Consider the following 18,295-nt stretch of genomic DNA (forward strand, 5'->3'; position numbering starts at 1 on the left):
TTTTGCTTTCTGTGCTTCCTAAGTTGCTTTATTGGTTTAGGCGGCCCATTGAAGTTTTGTTAATTTTCGAACAGAGCAATTATTTGATTTAATAAATGATTAATATTATGCTATACCTTAACCTACGTCAGTATTACTTGTCTTGATCTTGTAAGCAGATATATATCCGTATAAAGGGGACTTTTTTTAGGAATAACAAAAAAATTAAAGGTAAACTGTGTTCAAATTGATTCCTTGAACATTTTAATTTTCTTGATTCTGTAACATGACATTAATAATGAAGTGATGGTATCATAATCTTGATTCAAATTTTCACAAAATGGATTAATCATCGACTTTTAGTGTGTGCCTGGCCAAGGTAGCTTTTACATGGATTTGGGATTTTGATCAGTTTAATTAGCTTGTAAGGAAAATGAGGATTAAGAATATTCTTTCAAACACAAGAATTAATAATATTCTGCGAGCAAAGAGGTAGAGCCTTAAGAGCAAAATCTAGCTAGCTAGGCAGATTGCTGGTATTGAGAAGAGAGTACCCAACTGTAATCGGGTCAGCAAATATATAGCATGCATAAGCTATATATCATTCTATAAGTTACTGGTTTATTCTTAGTCTCACTCTGCATGAAATGACTTCTATACATATGCATCTGCTCTATATCCTTCTTCCTCATCATCCAATTTTAATTAAGATGCTGCTCATATGTTGCCTTTTAAACACCTTCCTGGTAGCATAACAAGAAAATTTTGGGGCTTTTGAATTCTTTTAAGGACGAGTTCGGTGTTCATATATAATTAGCTTATAATTCTCTGGAGGTCTGACAACTTGCTTTTCATACTCATGTTCATGCATTCCTAGCTAGCCGCTTTAATTTGGCCTCTATGTTTTGCTAGCTAGCTAAGTTGTGTTAATTCAAGTGATGTATATCTCTTTAATTATATATATATATATATATATATGGGAAATTAAGAAGAAGTAATTACTACTTACTTAATCTTTATGGTGTCTTTGGACTAAATATTAGCAGAAACCTATACTATATAGCCACCACTAGAAACTTAACTTCCAGCAATATTTTAGGCTGATTGAACTATTTGAGTGCCTTCTACGCTTGAAAACAACTATATTTGAGTGCGTATCTCATTTGCCAAACTTTCCAGCAAAGCTAACCTTCAAGTAATCAGTTAGTTCGCATTCTCGTGATTGCATAGTGCAAAAGTCTTTTCAGTTTATTATTGTTTCCTACAAGTTTGGATGATATTTTATAAAAGCCGAGACATTGATTGTGCATGGTCCCATAAGATGTTTGTCTGATATATGAATATTAATTAGAAGCATTGCCAAAAACTTTTTGGAAATATATATTTTTTATTTTCTTATGTGAAATTGTACTGAATTAAGCACTTAAATTTGCTTTTCTTATAATCTTCTCTAGCAATCAATAATCCACTAGAAACTATTTTAAAAACAAACATTGATCTAGGTAGAAATTTAAAAGCCTAACGCCAAGAAAGAGTCAAAGCAAAGTTACCCTAAACACTACTATTTCATTAACTTAAACATATACATATCTGATCAACTGCCGGGTTGATCAATAAGTAGTAATGCCTCTGGCTGTTATACATATATAAACCGTAGGGGCATAATAAAAAGCCTTTACTTGCAAACAACAATGCTGCAATTAACTCAATTCCTTACAGCAACACTCCACCTAGCTACCTATACCAATATTTCTTCTTGGTAGAAACAAGTTTTCTTTCACTGACTACTATTTCATACTACTAGGGAAAAGCTTGGAGCTCAACAGTTGAAGTTAAGCTTTTTTATACAGTTTAATTACGTACAGAAAATTTAACTCGTAACTTCCCTTTTTTTTCTTCTTTGAAAGTGAATACCCTATGATCAGTACTATATACTGTCGAAATAAGTTAAACAAAGGACCGGTCACTTCCACAGGTCAATCTGACAACTGCATGTTGATGATGGTGCATTTTCCGGTACCATTTCTTGTCTGTTCAAGTGTCTGATGAGCAAATTTGTCTGCTCCGATGAATGGAAAACATTATTGGCATAAGCACTTGAGTAGTTATTTTCCTTGGCAACTTCTTCTTGACTGAGCTGAGAAGCCACAAACTTGTCGAGGACGCGCCAATCAGTCACTTGATCCTCCGCTTGCTCATTGCTGCTGTTACCATAGAGTGCATGCAAACGTTGCCCATGAGTTTGTTGAATATGATCTTCGTGTGTCATGGATGAAGACTGTAGAGTGTTCGCATTGTTCATGTCTAGGCCAAATGCAACCATAAAATTGCAGTTTACGGCACCCGGTCCCTGGTGTAGTTTCGGGCTTTCTAGAAGTGGTAGCTGGAGGCGATTCTCATGCGGAACTTGGTACTGCAAATCAAGCTCTTTCTTGCGGGAAATGGGAAGGTGGTAAGCCATATTAGACTGGGATGTTTGCTTTGGTGAATCTAGATCTGGAATGAAAGAGACTTCATCATCATACCAACATGGAGATTCATGCTCACTGACTTTGCGCATAGTCGTTATTCTCTTCTTGAATACCCTACACACAACCCATCCTTCTTCCTGCTTCATTGATCAGGAAAAAAACCCAAATTAATAATTTTGCATATAATTTCATCTCATTAAAGTACAAATATAGGTGAATAGGTACAATTATATGAACTTAATACATAATTAACACTATTTCAATAACCAGAAGTGCAATTACTAATCTCTCTAAATATTTTTAGTTTTTACATAATCTCAGTGTAATTAAGAGTAAATAAGAAAACAAGCATATATGTATAGGCAAATCCTTTCAGGAAAAAGCCAAAGCATGCGTCACTACATATTCCTCTCAAGTAAATTTAAGTAGTAATTGAAAAGACTTGCCTGTGGAGTTCCATTTTCATCTGTTTCAAGCCGATACTCATGCATAATCCAGTCTGACTTCTGTCCATTCGGGGCTCGACCTTTATAAAAGACTAAGGTCTTCCTCATCCCAATCAAGTCATGCTTAGAATAAATAGCCTTGTCTCTACCCGTTGCTTTCCAAAACCCAGCTGCAGTGGCTCTGTTTGTGCGAGTTCCAGTTGGATACTTCTTATCCTTATGGCTGAAGAAATACCATTCATTTTGCTCTTCTGTCCCTATTCTGCATAAATCTGTTCAAAATTCATGACAAACTATATTTAGTTTCATTTACCTTAACTTTGTATTCTATATAGGTTTAGAAAAATTATGAAGTCTTAGATACCTTGAAGATCCCATGGCTCAATTTTATAGAGATCGACATCTTTAATTACATCTAGGTCAATCCTTCTTGAAGTAATTTTCTTCTTAAGGTAATAGTCGACAAGTTCTTCATCTGTGGGATGGAAGCGAAAGCCTGGGGGAACTTGTGAAAATATATCCATCTTCTCCTGCTTAGGACTGCAAATCCATGCAAGAGAATACTTCTTATCAGCACAGTAAAAATTTAATACATGATACATTAATAATTTTGTTTTTTCCATTAACAATGACTAATCATCTTGAAATATTAATTAATCTTTTGCACAGATTCAGAATGTGTATACAAATGGTATTCCTCTTTTTGCTAGACGCAGCAGCTTTAGTTAGCGCTAGGTCATTCAACTTGGGACATGAAGTTGGCTTTGATGAACAAGAAAAAAAAAAAAAAACTGTTTTCCATGTTTGATAACTTTCTGCAGTTCCGACAACAAATCAACTATAAACCAGCATTCTAAGTAAAGGGGAGAATGATTAATTCGAGGATAAGGAAGTTGCTATGAGCAAAACCTAGCTTTTAGTACTTTTGTGGTAATCAGAAGTTCCATCAATAAGAAGGGAAAATTCCACTATATATTTTATTCTCAATCAGCAAGACATGATGAGTATATATGAAAATATAAACAAATCATCATATAAATCGTAAAATTCATTTTAAAATCACGTATCAAATTTCATGTCTAAGAATCTTTCATGCATTGATGAAAACAACAGTTTCTAATTTGGAGTTGCCTACATTAATTTCATGTGTGTAAGAAATAGAATATGACCATAAGACATCTTTATGAGAAGAAACTGATCGTTTAAGGATTAATCATAGTTTGAAACTATCCTTGGAATCGATCAATGTGGAAAGAAAATATATGGTACTTTTTATCATTTTTTATCTCTTTTAAAATAGACAATAGAGCAATACGACTATGATCGCATTGGACTAAATGAAGAAATGTAAAAAAAAAAAAAAATTCTTAAATACAGGAACAAAAACAGTTCATGAAACTTGCAAGATAAGTCTAGTTTCCAAGAATTAAATGAGCATATGGTAACTTATTTTTGTTTTGTTTTTCTTTTCTTTGTGATAATTTCCGATACTAGAATGCAAATTAAATTTAAAGGCTTGTTCTAGCAGATTGAATGGCTTACATTATCATTGAAATAGGAATATTTGATGCAGGTCAATAAGACAATAACATAATGAAGACAAGTGAACAAAATCGTGTTTGTAACATTATATATGCATATGTAACAGTCCTTTTGTTTCCTTTCGCTTTATTTATTTATTTTTTTAAGGAAATATGATGAACATGGATGTGTTCCTTTTTCTCAAGGCCAAATGAGTGTAGCTCAAACTTTGTCTGTTGGACAGTGTGAATAGTTTAGGTAAGATGAGAAGAAAATTTTTAAATCCGATGCACTTAATTAAATGTTAATGCAAATTACATTTTTAAGCCAAAGACTGTGAGGGCAAGATATCTTATAAGCAAAAGATATTTGAGTCATCAGTTTTTCTAAAGTTTTCATTTAACTAGAATGTAAGGAAAGCTATCAATTGTCAACTTAATAATGCAAAAGTTGCATATAATCATGATAGATTCAAGTAGTTGAAGCTTAAAAGCAAGAAAATTAGGTTGGCTTTTTTTCTTTTTTTCAGCTTCCTTTGGGAAAAAAAAAAGAAAGGTAAAATCATCTAACGTAGTTTCTCATCATTCTTCTCTTGTTATTACCGCAATATGTTACATAAACAGAACAAGGTTGAATATAGATGAACGATGATGCAGGCCCACATGCAGTGAAATTGAAATTACACAGGCAAATTCTCATAATTTTGAATTTGGATTTGTCATGGAGTAATAAATTCTCTATGCCATGATCATTATGCATGTGATAAAACCTTTATCGTTATTGCTGTTGTAAAATCATGACATTGTTGACCTCACAATTAAAAACGAAAGTTATTTAAGAATTAAAAATGTTCATTGCGGCTCTCTCCCCAAGAGATAGTGTTTAATTTGGGATGATGAAACTTAATGGAATCAGCATGCATGCTTTCGCAGTCTAAAAAAGTCTAGAAGAACATATTAAGGGCAGAAAAAGAAGCATATGAGAAGTACAAATGTTTATTTTTGCTGAATGAAGTATGATAATCATGGGATTATGCAAGTTTTAATTTTCCGAAAGTGGTATAAGTATGCAGTCATGATGAAATGGATTAAAGATCCACTTTTCATCAGCAAAGAAAAACTTGTAGATCCGCGCTCAAAGAAGGTTTTCGCCAAATTAAATTCATCCCTTAACGTAAAACCAAACACACAATATTTTATACATTCTAAAGAAAAGTATATAATTGTCAAAGAGAGAGAGAGAGAGCTCACGGATCAAGCAACCAAAGATCTCTAGCTCTTTATAACCCACTGTTCTGGGTTGGTTGAATCTTCCAGCAAGAATCAAGAAACCCTTTTTTTTTCTCCCAAAATATATTGATCAGGAGACTCCAAATTTGGACAAGAAGACAAAGACAAAGAAACAAACAAGTACCAATAAATTAGTAGCACTAGGTATTTTGTGGCCTCGGGAATTGAACCAAACTGTCTTTCGTACTCTCCGACAAAGCGTGTACCTGAAAGAGTCGCTCAGGATCGAATCCCGAAGAAGAAAGAGAGAAAAGAAATGAGTACAAAAGGGGAGGGTTTGGAGGATGGAAGAATGGAGGAGTAGGGTTAAATAGGAAGCAAAAGAAAAAAAAAAGTAATAGAGAGAGAGAAACCCTAATGATCAAGACTTGGTATGATATATCTTAGTAAGCCAAGTGTTTTCGTTATCATAAGCTTTCATTTTCTCTCACTGTCGGTTTGGAGCTAAATTGGTGCAAAAGCTTTGGGTGGAAAAAAGGTGGCGCAAGATTGGCTGAGACAAAGAGAGAGATACTGCCACCACCTGATCCACCCGCAAATGATAGAGACCCAAAAGAGAGAACGTTTTTCTGTTTCAAATTAAGGTGTCTATAGCTCCAGTTCTTGAATAAGACCCTGGGAGAGAGAAAGAGAGAGGAGACGTTGAAGTCAGGAAGTAACGGCACAGACCAATCAGAAAATGCACTGAAAAGGATCCAGAAGACCCCGATAAGAGAAAAATAAAAGTCACACACACACATATATATATATACATATATAATAGCGGTGAATCGTGATATTGGTGGGTGACGTAATGGAACAGCTACCAGCCAAAATAAGCTCCAAAGGCAAAAGGTCTACCTGGGTCTGAATGTGGCATGGTGGCCCCTCTGTTAGCCCAAACTCCATTCCTAGTCCCTACCATTTCCTCCCTTTCTTTCGAGTGTTAAACTTTGATAAAATCACAATGATGATGTTGGAGTCACCCTTTCCCCATGGCCATATTTTGTGGTCTGCTAGCTAACTCTAACATCCTCCCATGGAGTTTACCCTTGATTTAGTTAGACATTCGATCAATGAGTGCAAAAGTCGCTACCTTCACCTACTTAGTTGGTTAGTTGGCATTGAGAAATAACAATAATAAGAATAATAATAATAATAATAATAATAATAATAATAATAATAATAAGAAGAAGAAGAAGAAGAAGAAGAAGAAGAAGAAGATGATGATGATGATGATGATGATGATGTGGCTCACCGGCTAAGCTAATGCTAAGCATAAAGTAAAATCTATTTATAGACAGACTCATCTCCTTAATGAATGTAATTTCCAGTAAAGCAATAATTAACCAAGTGGAATTTACTCGTTCGATTACAACTGGACTGTTCTCTGTATCAAAACGGTAAACAAAGGAGCTTTGCTAATATATGAGGATCGATCAAAGAGTGAATGAAAATATGAAAGGATAGAATCTAAAATTTAATCTAATTTATTTGTTATTATAATAATTTTAAAATTTAAATCTTAAAAGCCGTAATTTTAATTAAAAGAAAAAAAAAAAAGAAATGAGGGCTCCTGAATTTCTGCACGTGGCGGCTTGCGGTCTGGCGTGGGCTACCCACTATCATTAAGCTCGCAACTTGACGGGTGTTGCTAGAGATGTACCATGGGCCGCGGGTCCCTATAAGTGGTCCCTTTTCCTGGGTCCTACCTCCTAACTCCTAACCCCACGTCCGACTCTTTTTGTCCCAAATTTTAGTCCCACGTGAAATTTAGCAAAGCTGCTAGGTAGTTTTTTTGGCCAGAAAGTTGCTTGTATTGATTGCCAACCCTCTAGGCTGCTACTAATTAATTCCTATATGTGAAGGCACCGACAAGATATCAGATAAGCAAATGTGGTAGCACGCAATATTGCTAAAATTATTGTAATTTATATTTCTTAATTTTTATTAATGCAAAGTTTATATTTTTCATAAAGAAAAAGAAAACTTGATTGTCAATCATCGAACATTTTTACTTCTTAGCATTGATGCAATAATCCTAACATTGCACTGACATTCAAAATATGGTTTTCTTAAAATGAGTATCCAAACTTTTTTCTTCTTCTTATGTATTGTTAATTTCAAGAAAAATAAACCTATATATGCACATATTCTCTACATTAATTTACTAATTCCAATTGAAATAACATCAATAATTCCCTTCATTATAAATTTGAAGATCTCTTTGGTTAATGAAACGCACCGGTTTGGATGATAGGATACTAAGTCACTATTTTATTTAATCTTATTTCAATAATGAATATCACATAATTAAGATACAGTTTTAATAACATTAGCAAAATCAAGATATATATCTTTTTAAAGGGCTTTCGAGATGTTCAATGAATTATTAGTTGAATAATATTAGATTTGTTTTCAAATAAAAAATATCGAGTTTAAATCTTAGATGCTGACGTGGAACCGTTTGGATCGCAGAACTTGGCCGCAACAAGGGGGAAGCGGGTTCTCTAATTCAACTTGGGTCGCACTTAGATGTCGCAAAATATTTTCCTCACCATGGCTAATCCCTCGGGAGATTCTATGCTTACCTTTTCCCAGTCTCTGAAATTGGGCCACGTGGCCCGTCTCTGTACGTAAAATACTCCAGAGTGGTGGGTTGGGCAGCATTTTTATATCAATGGGATATGTAGGGCCCAAGTTACTTTGGGCCAATCGTTTCCCTGACTTCAACTTCAATGGCTATAGGGCTATGGATTGGAAATAAAAAGAAAAATTCAAAGGACGCATGGGGACTTGAAACTTGAAGAGATTAGGATGGAGTATGTAAACAGAAAAAAGAAGGGTTAAACTTTTGGTATCAAAGTAACTTAAGGTAAGCGGCAAGCGAGATATTATTGAAGCAGAAAGGCAACGTTGCTTTTGCTTTTCCATTTAAAAGGTTGTTTAATTTAATTAATCCAATTAATTACCTTTCCTGGTTGGCAAAATCGCTGGATGCTTAATTTAATCCCACATATTCAAATTACAGACGTCATGTATATCTACTAATGCTTATATTGTTTTTTTTTTCAAAAATACCTTTTTGTTCTATTTATCTTGGCTTGGAAAAAATAATAAAACCCAAACATTATGTGATGAAAATCATCATTTTATTAAAAATGCATCTCAATTTTTTGATTACTGATCCAACAAACATATCTACTAGAATTTACAAAACCAAAATAGGAAAAGAAAAATAAACTATATTAGAAATATAGTTTATGTGCGAGTCTTACTGACAAAAGCAAGTTCCAAATACACTGAAACCAGCGCTCACCACCGTGCACGTGGCCTCCGCTTTCTGTATTCTTTTGTTTGAACAGATCACAGAATCAATCTGCCTTTCAGGGAATAAAGCAAATGCATGCTTCATTACAAAGCGATTTGGTCAGCCGTCATCTCTCCATTCATAATTGGATTCGGATACATTCATCTTTGAAATTCAACCCGTGCTTATATATTTCTTCCTAATCGGACATGTTCAAGTGGAGAGAGAGTACAAGGATTATTAATTTTAAACAACACAAACGTTTAAATATCATGAGTGTAATACAAAAGGTTATTAATGTTAGGAGTGGCGGCAATGGCGATGGGGTTGGTGGCAAGGATAGCTTCGCATGAATATGGTGACGCATTAACAAAGAGTATTTTGTTCTATGAAGGCCAGTGGTCCGGGAAGTTGCCTCCTACTCAAAGGGTGACCTGGAGGAAGCATTCTGCTCTTCGCGACGACTTTGAGATTGGCGTTAAGTCTTTCTATATCTCCCATACTAGCAAAGATTGTAATTTCCAAAGCCATTATTGGTTACACTTTGTTATTAATTCCTTTTACCGAGTTTGTAAAAAATAAAAAAATAAAAAATTTAGAATAAAACCAAACATTAATGGATTTTATTGTCCAAAGCAGCAGGAAAAACCTGCTATAAAGTAACAGCAGAGTAGAATACTTATGGTTCTCTTACATACATATATACATACATATTTTATATATCTCATTTGGAAATGTAGTTTATATGCATGTGAATATCAAGCAAATTAGCCCTAAAAGTTAAAATAAAAGGATTCCAAGTCTAATGATGATAACTTAGACTTACATTAGCAAGAGTTAAAAGTGTCCAGCTGAATGGCGAAATGAGTGGTGAGATAAAGAGCAGGTGATATCCATTTGTAATTACAAATGCTTGATTCAAGCACGCATGACGTAAAGCTAACTTTTAAATAAGTTATGTTGGACTAATTGAAAAGAAAAAAAAAAAAGAAAAAGAAAAACATAGCCATGGTGTGCTAGCATGTGCGTGAGACAAGTTCTTATATTTCATGAGATTCATGCCTGACTGATACAAGTATAAGAGAATTTCTTTGTTTCCTTTTTGTTTCTCTTTTATCTTCTCAAATGAAAATTTTAAACAACAATTGCAGTTTGGAATATACATAGCAGGATTTGATTTTTTTTCCCACTTCAAAATCTTTATATGGATCAACTGAAATTATGTAAAATAGACCATAAAAACTGCAGAAATAAATAATTTTTGTTTTGGTATCACATTACATGCTTTTTCATTCTCAGGTTGATTTGGTGGGAGGTTACTCTGACGCTGGTGATAATATTAAATTCAATTTTCCAATGGCTTTCTCCATAACTATGCTAGCTTGGACTGTACTACAGTTTGGCCAATCCATGGGCTCAGATTTGCAACATGCATTGGAGGCAATCCAGTGGGGAACCGATTACTTGCTTAAAGCCACAAGCATCCCTGGCTTTGTTTTTGCTCAAGTTGGCGATCCTTATCGTGATCACAACTGCTGGGAGAGGCCTGAAGACATGGACACTCCTAGAACCCCATATGCAGTCAATAAACAGTTTCCAGGGTCAGAAGTTTCGGCTGAGATAGCTGCCGCGCTTGCAGCCTTTTCAATGGTGTTTAGACCTATTAATCATGGATATTCGGAAAGGCTCCTCAAAAGAGCAAGAATGGTAAAAGGTAGTATTAATTTCTTCAGAATATCCAATTATAGCTAGGAACATGTTCAATGAGTAACAATTGTGCTCGGATTAGGTTTTTAAATTTGCAGATAAGAACAGAGGATCATACAATGATAGTCTTGGACCATGGGTGTGCCCATTTTACTGTGATTATAGTGTATGTCAGGTTAGTGTTCTGTTCGGGGAAACAATAAGCACTCAAATTATCAGTATAATAGATGACTTACCTTGGTCGCAAATTTCGATTTAAAGCCTAGAGCTTCTAAGTGGAACTGGAAATGCTTTACAGGATGAATTAATTTGGGGAGCAGCATGGTTACTCAGGGCAACGAAGGCTCCCTATTACTGGAATTATTTTTGGCCAACATTCAAAACTTGGAGAAGCTGGGTAGCTTAGCGGAATTCGGATGGGATACCAAGAACGCTGGCATCAACGTACTTGTTCATGTGTTTACTGACTTTTTGTTATTGTAAGAAAGTCTGAAAACTTTGAAATCAATGTAATAATTTTCTGATCTGCTGGCAGTTGATTAACAGTTCCAACTCCATATCTTGAACCTTTCGTTACCAACGCAGACAAGTTTGTTTGCTCTGTGTTGCCTGAATCACCAACTGTGTCAGTCTCCTACTCACCAGGTAATCCCAAAGCCAATTGAAAATTCTTTATTAAACTCACCAAGTGGCCAAGATTTGCCTGAAATTAGAAGTTTCAACTGAGGATGCATAACAGAAGGGATTTTTTAAAATTAAAAATGAGGGTAAAACGTATATCCAACTTCTTTATACTTGATCACATGGTTTAAGATAACAATTACTTCCTCTTTTAGTTTCAAATGTTTTTAAATGTTCTTACCCTTTAAAATAGTTTGCTAATTAAACATTTAAAATTAATTAATAATATTTAAAAATAAAAATATTTGACTTAAAAAAATCAAAGTTGAACGAACAAGATGAAGTTATGGATTAAACAAATCCAAGACTTTCTTGCTTATTACTTTATTTATTTATTTGAGTCCAATGACTGGAATATAGAATAGGGTAGCTCCCTTTCTATAAACCTTCTTATTTTTGGTGAAGGCAGAATTTAATTCCAAATTCTTATATAAGTTTTACCGGTTAAGATTGTTAATATAATTTGAAATTATTTATTCATTAAACATGTATCAATTCTAGCTTATTTTGAAATGTATGACTTTGGTCGCAATAGAATAAATGCCAAAATTTTACGTTAATTGTTAATTAGTTTTATAAATTTACTAGTATAAGGAGATATTATAATTATAGTCAAATACTATATTTCATACAAAAAATCAATGAATCAAATCACAAATTAACAGACGAAATAACATCTACTTAAATAAATCCAATATAAAATTAAATTAAATCTATACAGTGAGACTAAAACTTGAGATTTCAAGATTTTAGAATCTCTTTTTTACCACTAAAATAAAATCTCCCTGACTAATTGTTATTTGGTTTTCTTGCAAAGGCATGTATATCTTCCCAGGTGGGCTCCTTATTAAACCTGGAGGAACCAATTTGTAACATGCAACTGCTTTGTCCTTCCTTCTTCTTGTCTACAGTCGCCCTCTGTGTAAAGCCAATCGGGCGATCCGTTGTGGAAATATTGTTGCATGCCCTGCCAGGCTCATAAAAGTTGCAGGAAGCCAGGTACCAAATTAATGTCCATTTATATGCCTGTCTTGCTATTTAAATTCATATAAGAACCAATTAAAACACCTTCTAAATATAAAATAAATCTCACATAATATGCCATATTAGTCCAGAAGTTATCAGTTTTGTTTTTGGAATCATATTGGTGCAAGTGGATTACATTTTAGGAAGCAGTCCATCGAATAATTCATACATGGTGGGATATGGCAAGAAGTTCCCACAAATGATACATCATCGGGGCTCGTCTTTACCTTCCATTACTCAACATCCTCAACTCATTGATGTTGGAGGTGGAGACATCTATTTTTCAAGCAACAATCCTAACCCTAATTTGCTAACAAGAGCCATTATCGGAGGACCTGATAGCAAGGATTCTAATGCTGATTCCAGAGCCGATTTTGCGCACTCAGAGCCAACCACATACATTATGCACCTCGCGTTGGGCTTTCGGCTTACCTCAAATCACATCAACCTTGTTCGAATTTCTTGCAACTCATTTTGATTAATAGAAACATATGTTGATTTTCAGTAAGATATCAAATCACACGGTATATATGAAATGAATTAATTTCCAAGGAATTTGTTAAATTTTATAAGACAGGGCTGCAATTTAATTAGTTTTAAATGAGTTAGAATGGTTCTGAGATCCTACCAATGAAAAAAGGGAATGCATTTGGGAACTGGATAAATTAAGAAATCAAATACTATACAAAAAGAGGTGTTGCTTCCAACATAAACCTCTACTGCAAGAGAGGCTTCATCAATTTGATTAATCCTCCACTAGTAGTTTATGATTTTACAGAAAGCAAATTTACTGTAGTACAATCTGTACAGATTACGGACAATTAAGAAATCTCAATACTAGAATCACTCCCACACTATCTTAAAGATCAGGCGCCACATGAATTTTACTATGTGAGAACAAGATCACATATATCCGTACTTTAAAACCACATATAGGCATGCTTATATTTTACATTTGACAGGAAATTAATACTTAGTTTCTAAAATCAATATATACATATATATATATATATATATTTGCTTTCCCCTGTTCATGGTAATCTAACCATGAAGAGAAGCATAATTGTTGACCAAAGCCAAGGCATTGCTTGTCAAATGAGCGATTGTTACAATCTTGGTTCTGACAGCAGCCTTCACATTTCCGTTCAAATTATTCCCTTGAAATCCATCACTGCAGGTGCTCTCGTCTGTTAGAGCAGCGCTAACCCAAGTCTGGATATCGTTTATCATTAGTCCAAAATTGGAGCCTTTTATATGACCCATCTCTCTAATTGAGTTTCGGAGCTCATCTATCGTGTCGCTCAGTTCCTCCACACAATCTTGCATGGCTTCCATCTCTCTAGGCTTCAATCCTTGGCTATTGGAAAGTGCTACCATCATGGTGGAGGTTGATTTGGCGGTTGAAAGGGTCACATTGAGGGCTGCATAGGCGAGGAGCTGAGGGCTTGTCTGGATCAAGCTAGCGTGGGTTGAGAGAGAATCAAAACAAAGTTTTGGGTAAGTTGTCGAACTACAAGATGTTTTGATAAACTCAGTGCCGGTTTGTGGGGCAATTTGCCTACCAGCTGAACTAAAATATATGTAGGAATTAAGGGCAAGAAGAACGAGAAGGGATTTAAAAGAACGATTAGAGAATGTGCCTTCCATATCTCTAGTATTTTTTTTTCTTTTTTTTTCTCTTACCTAATGACTAAGGAGAGCTACTGGAATGTAATGAAAATTAGAAGGAAAATGCCTCCAATTTATAGGGGGAAATCGTTACTCCATGTGGGTTATTCTTGCATTCGTGATGTATATAATTGTTGAGGTAAATCGATCGCATTCATCAAATTCCGTTACAATTAAAAAAATGGTTTCAGCAATGACCATAACATAATATGGCCGTTTACTGTACTGTTGGTCTTGACTCTTTTCAAGCCTAAACTGTTGACGATATCTTTTGCTGACACTATCAGAAAAATATCTGCACGAAATACGTTGTTAGCACCCATTAACGTAACATCTCATCTCTAAAATAATTTTAAGTGGCTCAGTTTCCTTGTCAGTGCAAGTGGGAGGTACTGAAAAGGCTGTATTCTCACAGACAACGCAAAATGTGACTTTAATTCAACTGTATTTGAAATGGAAAGATTGAAACCGCTTGCCTACTCGATGTACGTGTGTGGGGTCTTCAAAGCCAAAGGAACAGGCTTCAGCCGCCGGGTTCAGACCACCCATTTGGTCATTTGTGACTCATCAAGTCGGCTTCCTCAAAGAGAGAATTAGAATCATTTTCCACAGTAGACCATCATGGTAGTCTAATTGGTTAAACTTTATCTTTCCATTTGCAGTTTTACCTGTTTTAAAAATTAGCATCATCACTTTAGTCAAAAGGATTTCCCAGTTTCTTGGATTGGATTGTTAGAATAGGTAAATCTTTGTCTATTTGACAATTACGGAGGAGCAGGGTTAGATTTATAATATATCCTATTTTTAGTATGACGTTTGATTGAAAATTGAATCAAGACGGTCGTTTATGCTCTTTAATTGTTTAAATTAGGGATTGTTTCCATCCGAACGCTAATCTTTCTATCAGGAATAAATAAATATATATGCACAAAATTTTGTTGGTAGGAAATACTAGTCATCTACTTTACACCATTAGAAGTCGCTTTCAGTAGAGGTTGATTTTGAAGATTTCAGATTGTGTGGATAAAATCTTGGATCGAAGACGCTGTTGCCATTACAGATTGTGTGGAGACTCAGTGGATGAGCTCCACCAATCAATGGCAGCAATGAAGTAACATCGGCAGAGTTGCTGAATTAACCAGCAATGGATTGGCCTTAATCAATAGACTCCCTTATTATTCTCCTAATTTTCTTTGCTTGTGTGAATTGGACTGTAACGTAGGAAAAAAGGGAATATCAAAGTGCGGAGGAAAGCAGTTGTCATGCTTGTAATTGTCTATCTCCACCTTTTAAAAAAAAAAGTACTGTCTCATCTCCACTTAAGTCTAAAAAACATGTAAATTCCAATATTCCATCGGGATCATGAGTCGTTTGTAAATTGAAATTAATTAACTAATTATATCAATTTATATTCATATTGTTCAATAAGGAAAGTTGTTTCTAATTAAATGATTCACGTCTTATAGTTTGCAATATTAAATATGTTTGTTCCTTGTTGGATATGGATACCTTTCAATATTTTGTATTATTAAAAAATGTTAGTATTAATAATATTATTAATCTAAATTGTTGCTTTGGGTTGGTTGAGCAGCCTCTTGATTTAAGCTGCAGTCTTGGCTTATCACTTATGCATAAAGTAGAGATTTTTTTTTTTTTTTTTAAATTTCTTGTCGGCTGCTGTTTTGTTTTGCTTTGCTCTGTAACAAAGCTTTAGGTAACGTTTTGTTTAAAAAAATAGCCATTTTTGGTATTTATTTTAAAAAAAAATTAAAAAAATATGAATGAAAATGTATTTGATAATTAAAAATGAAAATAAATTTTCAAAAAATAACAATAAAAATAGATTAAAATATGAAAACAAAAAAAAATATTTTTAATTGTGAAAATAAAAGATGTATATTATTTTTTTTCTTTTCATTTTACAAGTTATCATATTTAAACACTTTTTAATGTCATTAATTAATAAATATATTTTATATTTTTAATTAAATGACATTAATAATATTATTGAATATTTTATTTATTTCTTTATTTTTGCATTTTAGAAAATAATTTTTATTTTCATTTATCAAATATATTTTTAAAAAAATAAAAAAACTATTTTTTAAATATGCAAATAAAAAATATTATCTCAAACCAGCCTTTTTTTTTTTTTTTTGTTTATTTAAATAGATGGCAAAATCTTTATCCAAGAAAATGACATATCTTATTTCATCAAAATCTTTTATGAGATCAGTAATTAAAATATGTACGAGGCGAGGGAAGTGATGTATTGATTATATTAAGAACCAATGAAAGGTCCGCTAACTTTTCAACCATATTATTAAATGGCCCAAAATGTTTGTACCCAGAAAATTAAAATATATGGCCAAGCAGCTTTGAGAAATTGATCCTCTTTGATTTTGAGACAGGTTCTTATATAAACAAACATCAATGAATTAAGGGAGAAGTGACTTGAAATATATGTAGGTAATTCGTCAATTAATTAATTAAGGAATGGTAGCCCACTTCACTCGTTAGTGTGTGTGTATATGCCATTGCTTCTGCTCCTTTTCACGCATCCTGTAATCCAAAGACACTTGTACCATCTTCAAGGGGAGTTTGACTTTGTTAAATTGCGTTTCGATTGTATCTGATTGGCGCATCACATGGCTTTCCCTACGCCTTCACATGAACAATTCCTTCACCTTTATCTTTCATCTTAAGAGGATGCATGTATCAAACAAAAACCTCTTTAATATCAGTGTTCAGTTTATACTTTTCATTTCTTCTTTCCCATACAAATTTTAGATAATTATATGAACAAACATCGGATTTGACTATAATGACCATTCTTGAATCTGATTTAAGAGGTTTGATAAATTAAAATAAAATTTTTTTTAATCATCAAATATCTTATAAGACATACGTAACCATGAAATATAAATTGAATTTTAATTTAAATTTTCAATCAGATAAAATATTCTTGTACCATACAATATATTTACCATTTTATCTAAATTCAAAATTATTAGATCAACATATTGTGACAATAAATATTCAACCACTAATTAATTTACATAAGCTACCATTGTTAATTTTTGCATAGAAACCAACACATTTACAACAATGAGAATCTTTAACAAACACTTCACCCATGGATTTACTAATACTGTAATTTACCCTGTTTTATTCAAGTAATTAAAACTTATAGTTATTCGGTAATTTAGCTTCACGTATGTATAGGTATGTACAAGCTTCCTGCTACCATTTTCACATCCAGTGAGAACACATGCTTTTGCCTTTATTTTTTTTATTCTGCTGAATAAGTGCAGAATAAGTTAATCAGCTGCAGGTTGCTGCATAGATGCTGTTTCACTATTGTTTCCATTAGACAGGGAAATGCATGTGTTTACACTTAATTTCCAACCAAGCAGAGGTGACTGTGCCTGTGCTCTGCAACATCTCTAATTTGCAAATTTAACTGGACCGATCATAGATCATTATTGGCCATCTCATATTGTTTCAAATTATTTAAAAAAAAAAAAAAACAGTACTGAGTACTGACCTCAGATCTAGTTGACGGTAAACTGTTAAGAGTTTGAGAAGAAGATCTTCATTACATTTTTTCCAATTCTTCATATTTTCCCTTGCCATTGTTCTCTTTCTCCTGTTAAACATTACGACCGTCTCTGCAGCCAACAAATCTAGTACCGAGGCCTACAAAAGTTACATCAAAACAGCCTGCGATTCGGCCGCATATCCCAAAGATTGCTATAAATCTCTCTCCGCGTATGCATCCACCATTAAAACCGATCCAGAGAAACTCTACAGATTATCCTTATTCATCACTATAAAAACAGCTTGAGAAACTTCCTCCTCCATATCATTGCTGTGGAGACTGAACGGTTTAAGTCTTACTGAGCATGAGATCATCCGTGATTGTGCCGATACCGTAAGTAATGCCCTCGACGAGCTGCAGCAATCCTTGACGGTAATGGCCAATTTACAAGGCGCAGACTGTAAGTTTCAAATGGAAAATATAAGGGCCTAGGTTAGCACCACGTTAACCGATGAAGGCCCATGCACGGATGAGTTTGATGGGCAGAAAGTGAGCAACGCACTGAATCAGAATATCAAGAAGACTGTGTTCGATCTTTTTAAGATGATTGGCAATTGTTTGGCTCTTCTTGATCCTCTCTCAATTATGTACTAGCTAAACCACTACCAGTGTTTTCC

The 18,295-nt window shown here is 34.0% G+C and overlaps 1 protein-coding gene and 3 pseudogenes across 1 annotated transcript; 2 read left to right on the forward strand and 2 right to left on the reverse strand.

The window, feature by feature from the left end:
• Positions 1 to 1,477: 1,477 nt before the first annotated feature.
• LOC111290078 (NAC domain-containing protein 7-like) lies at positions 1,478 to 3,429 on the reverse strand. The gene is made up of 3 exons (XM_022881476.2): positions 3,261 to 3,429; positions 2,897 to 3,168; positions 1,478 to 2,587 (listed from the first exon to the last, which is right to left on the reverse strand). The coding sequence occupies exons 1-3, from the start codon at positions 3,418 to 3,420 to the stop codon at positions 1,943 to 1,945; spliced, it is 1,077 nt and encodes a 358-aa protein (XP_022737211.2). The 5' UTR covers positions 3,421 to 3,429; the 3' UTR covers positions 1,478 to 1,942.
• Positions 3,430 to 4,628: 1,199 nt separating this feature from the next.
• Positions 4,629 to 12,968, forward strand: LOC111290087 (endoglucanase 4-like; annotated as a pseudogene).
• A 142-nt stretch (positions 12,969 to 13,110) lies between these two features.
• Positions 13,111 to 14,180, reverse strand: LOC111290097 (21 kDa protein pseudogene; annotated as a pseudogene).
• LOC149514166 (uncharacterized) lies at positions 14,096 to 18,272 on the forward strand (annotated as a pseudogene).
• Positions 18,273 to 18,295: the final 23 nt, after the last annotated feature.

Source organism: Durio zibethinus, chromosome 17 (assembly GCF_047325235.1).
Source record: "Durio zibethinus cultivar Kanyao isolate XHJ-2024 chromosome 17, ASM4732523v1, whole genome shotgun sequence".
Taxonomy (NCBI): Eukaryota; Viridiplantae; Streptophyta; class Magnoliopsida; order Malvales; family Malvaceae; genus Durio; species Durio zibethinus.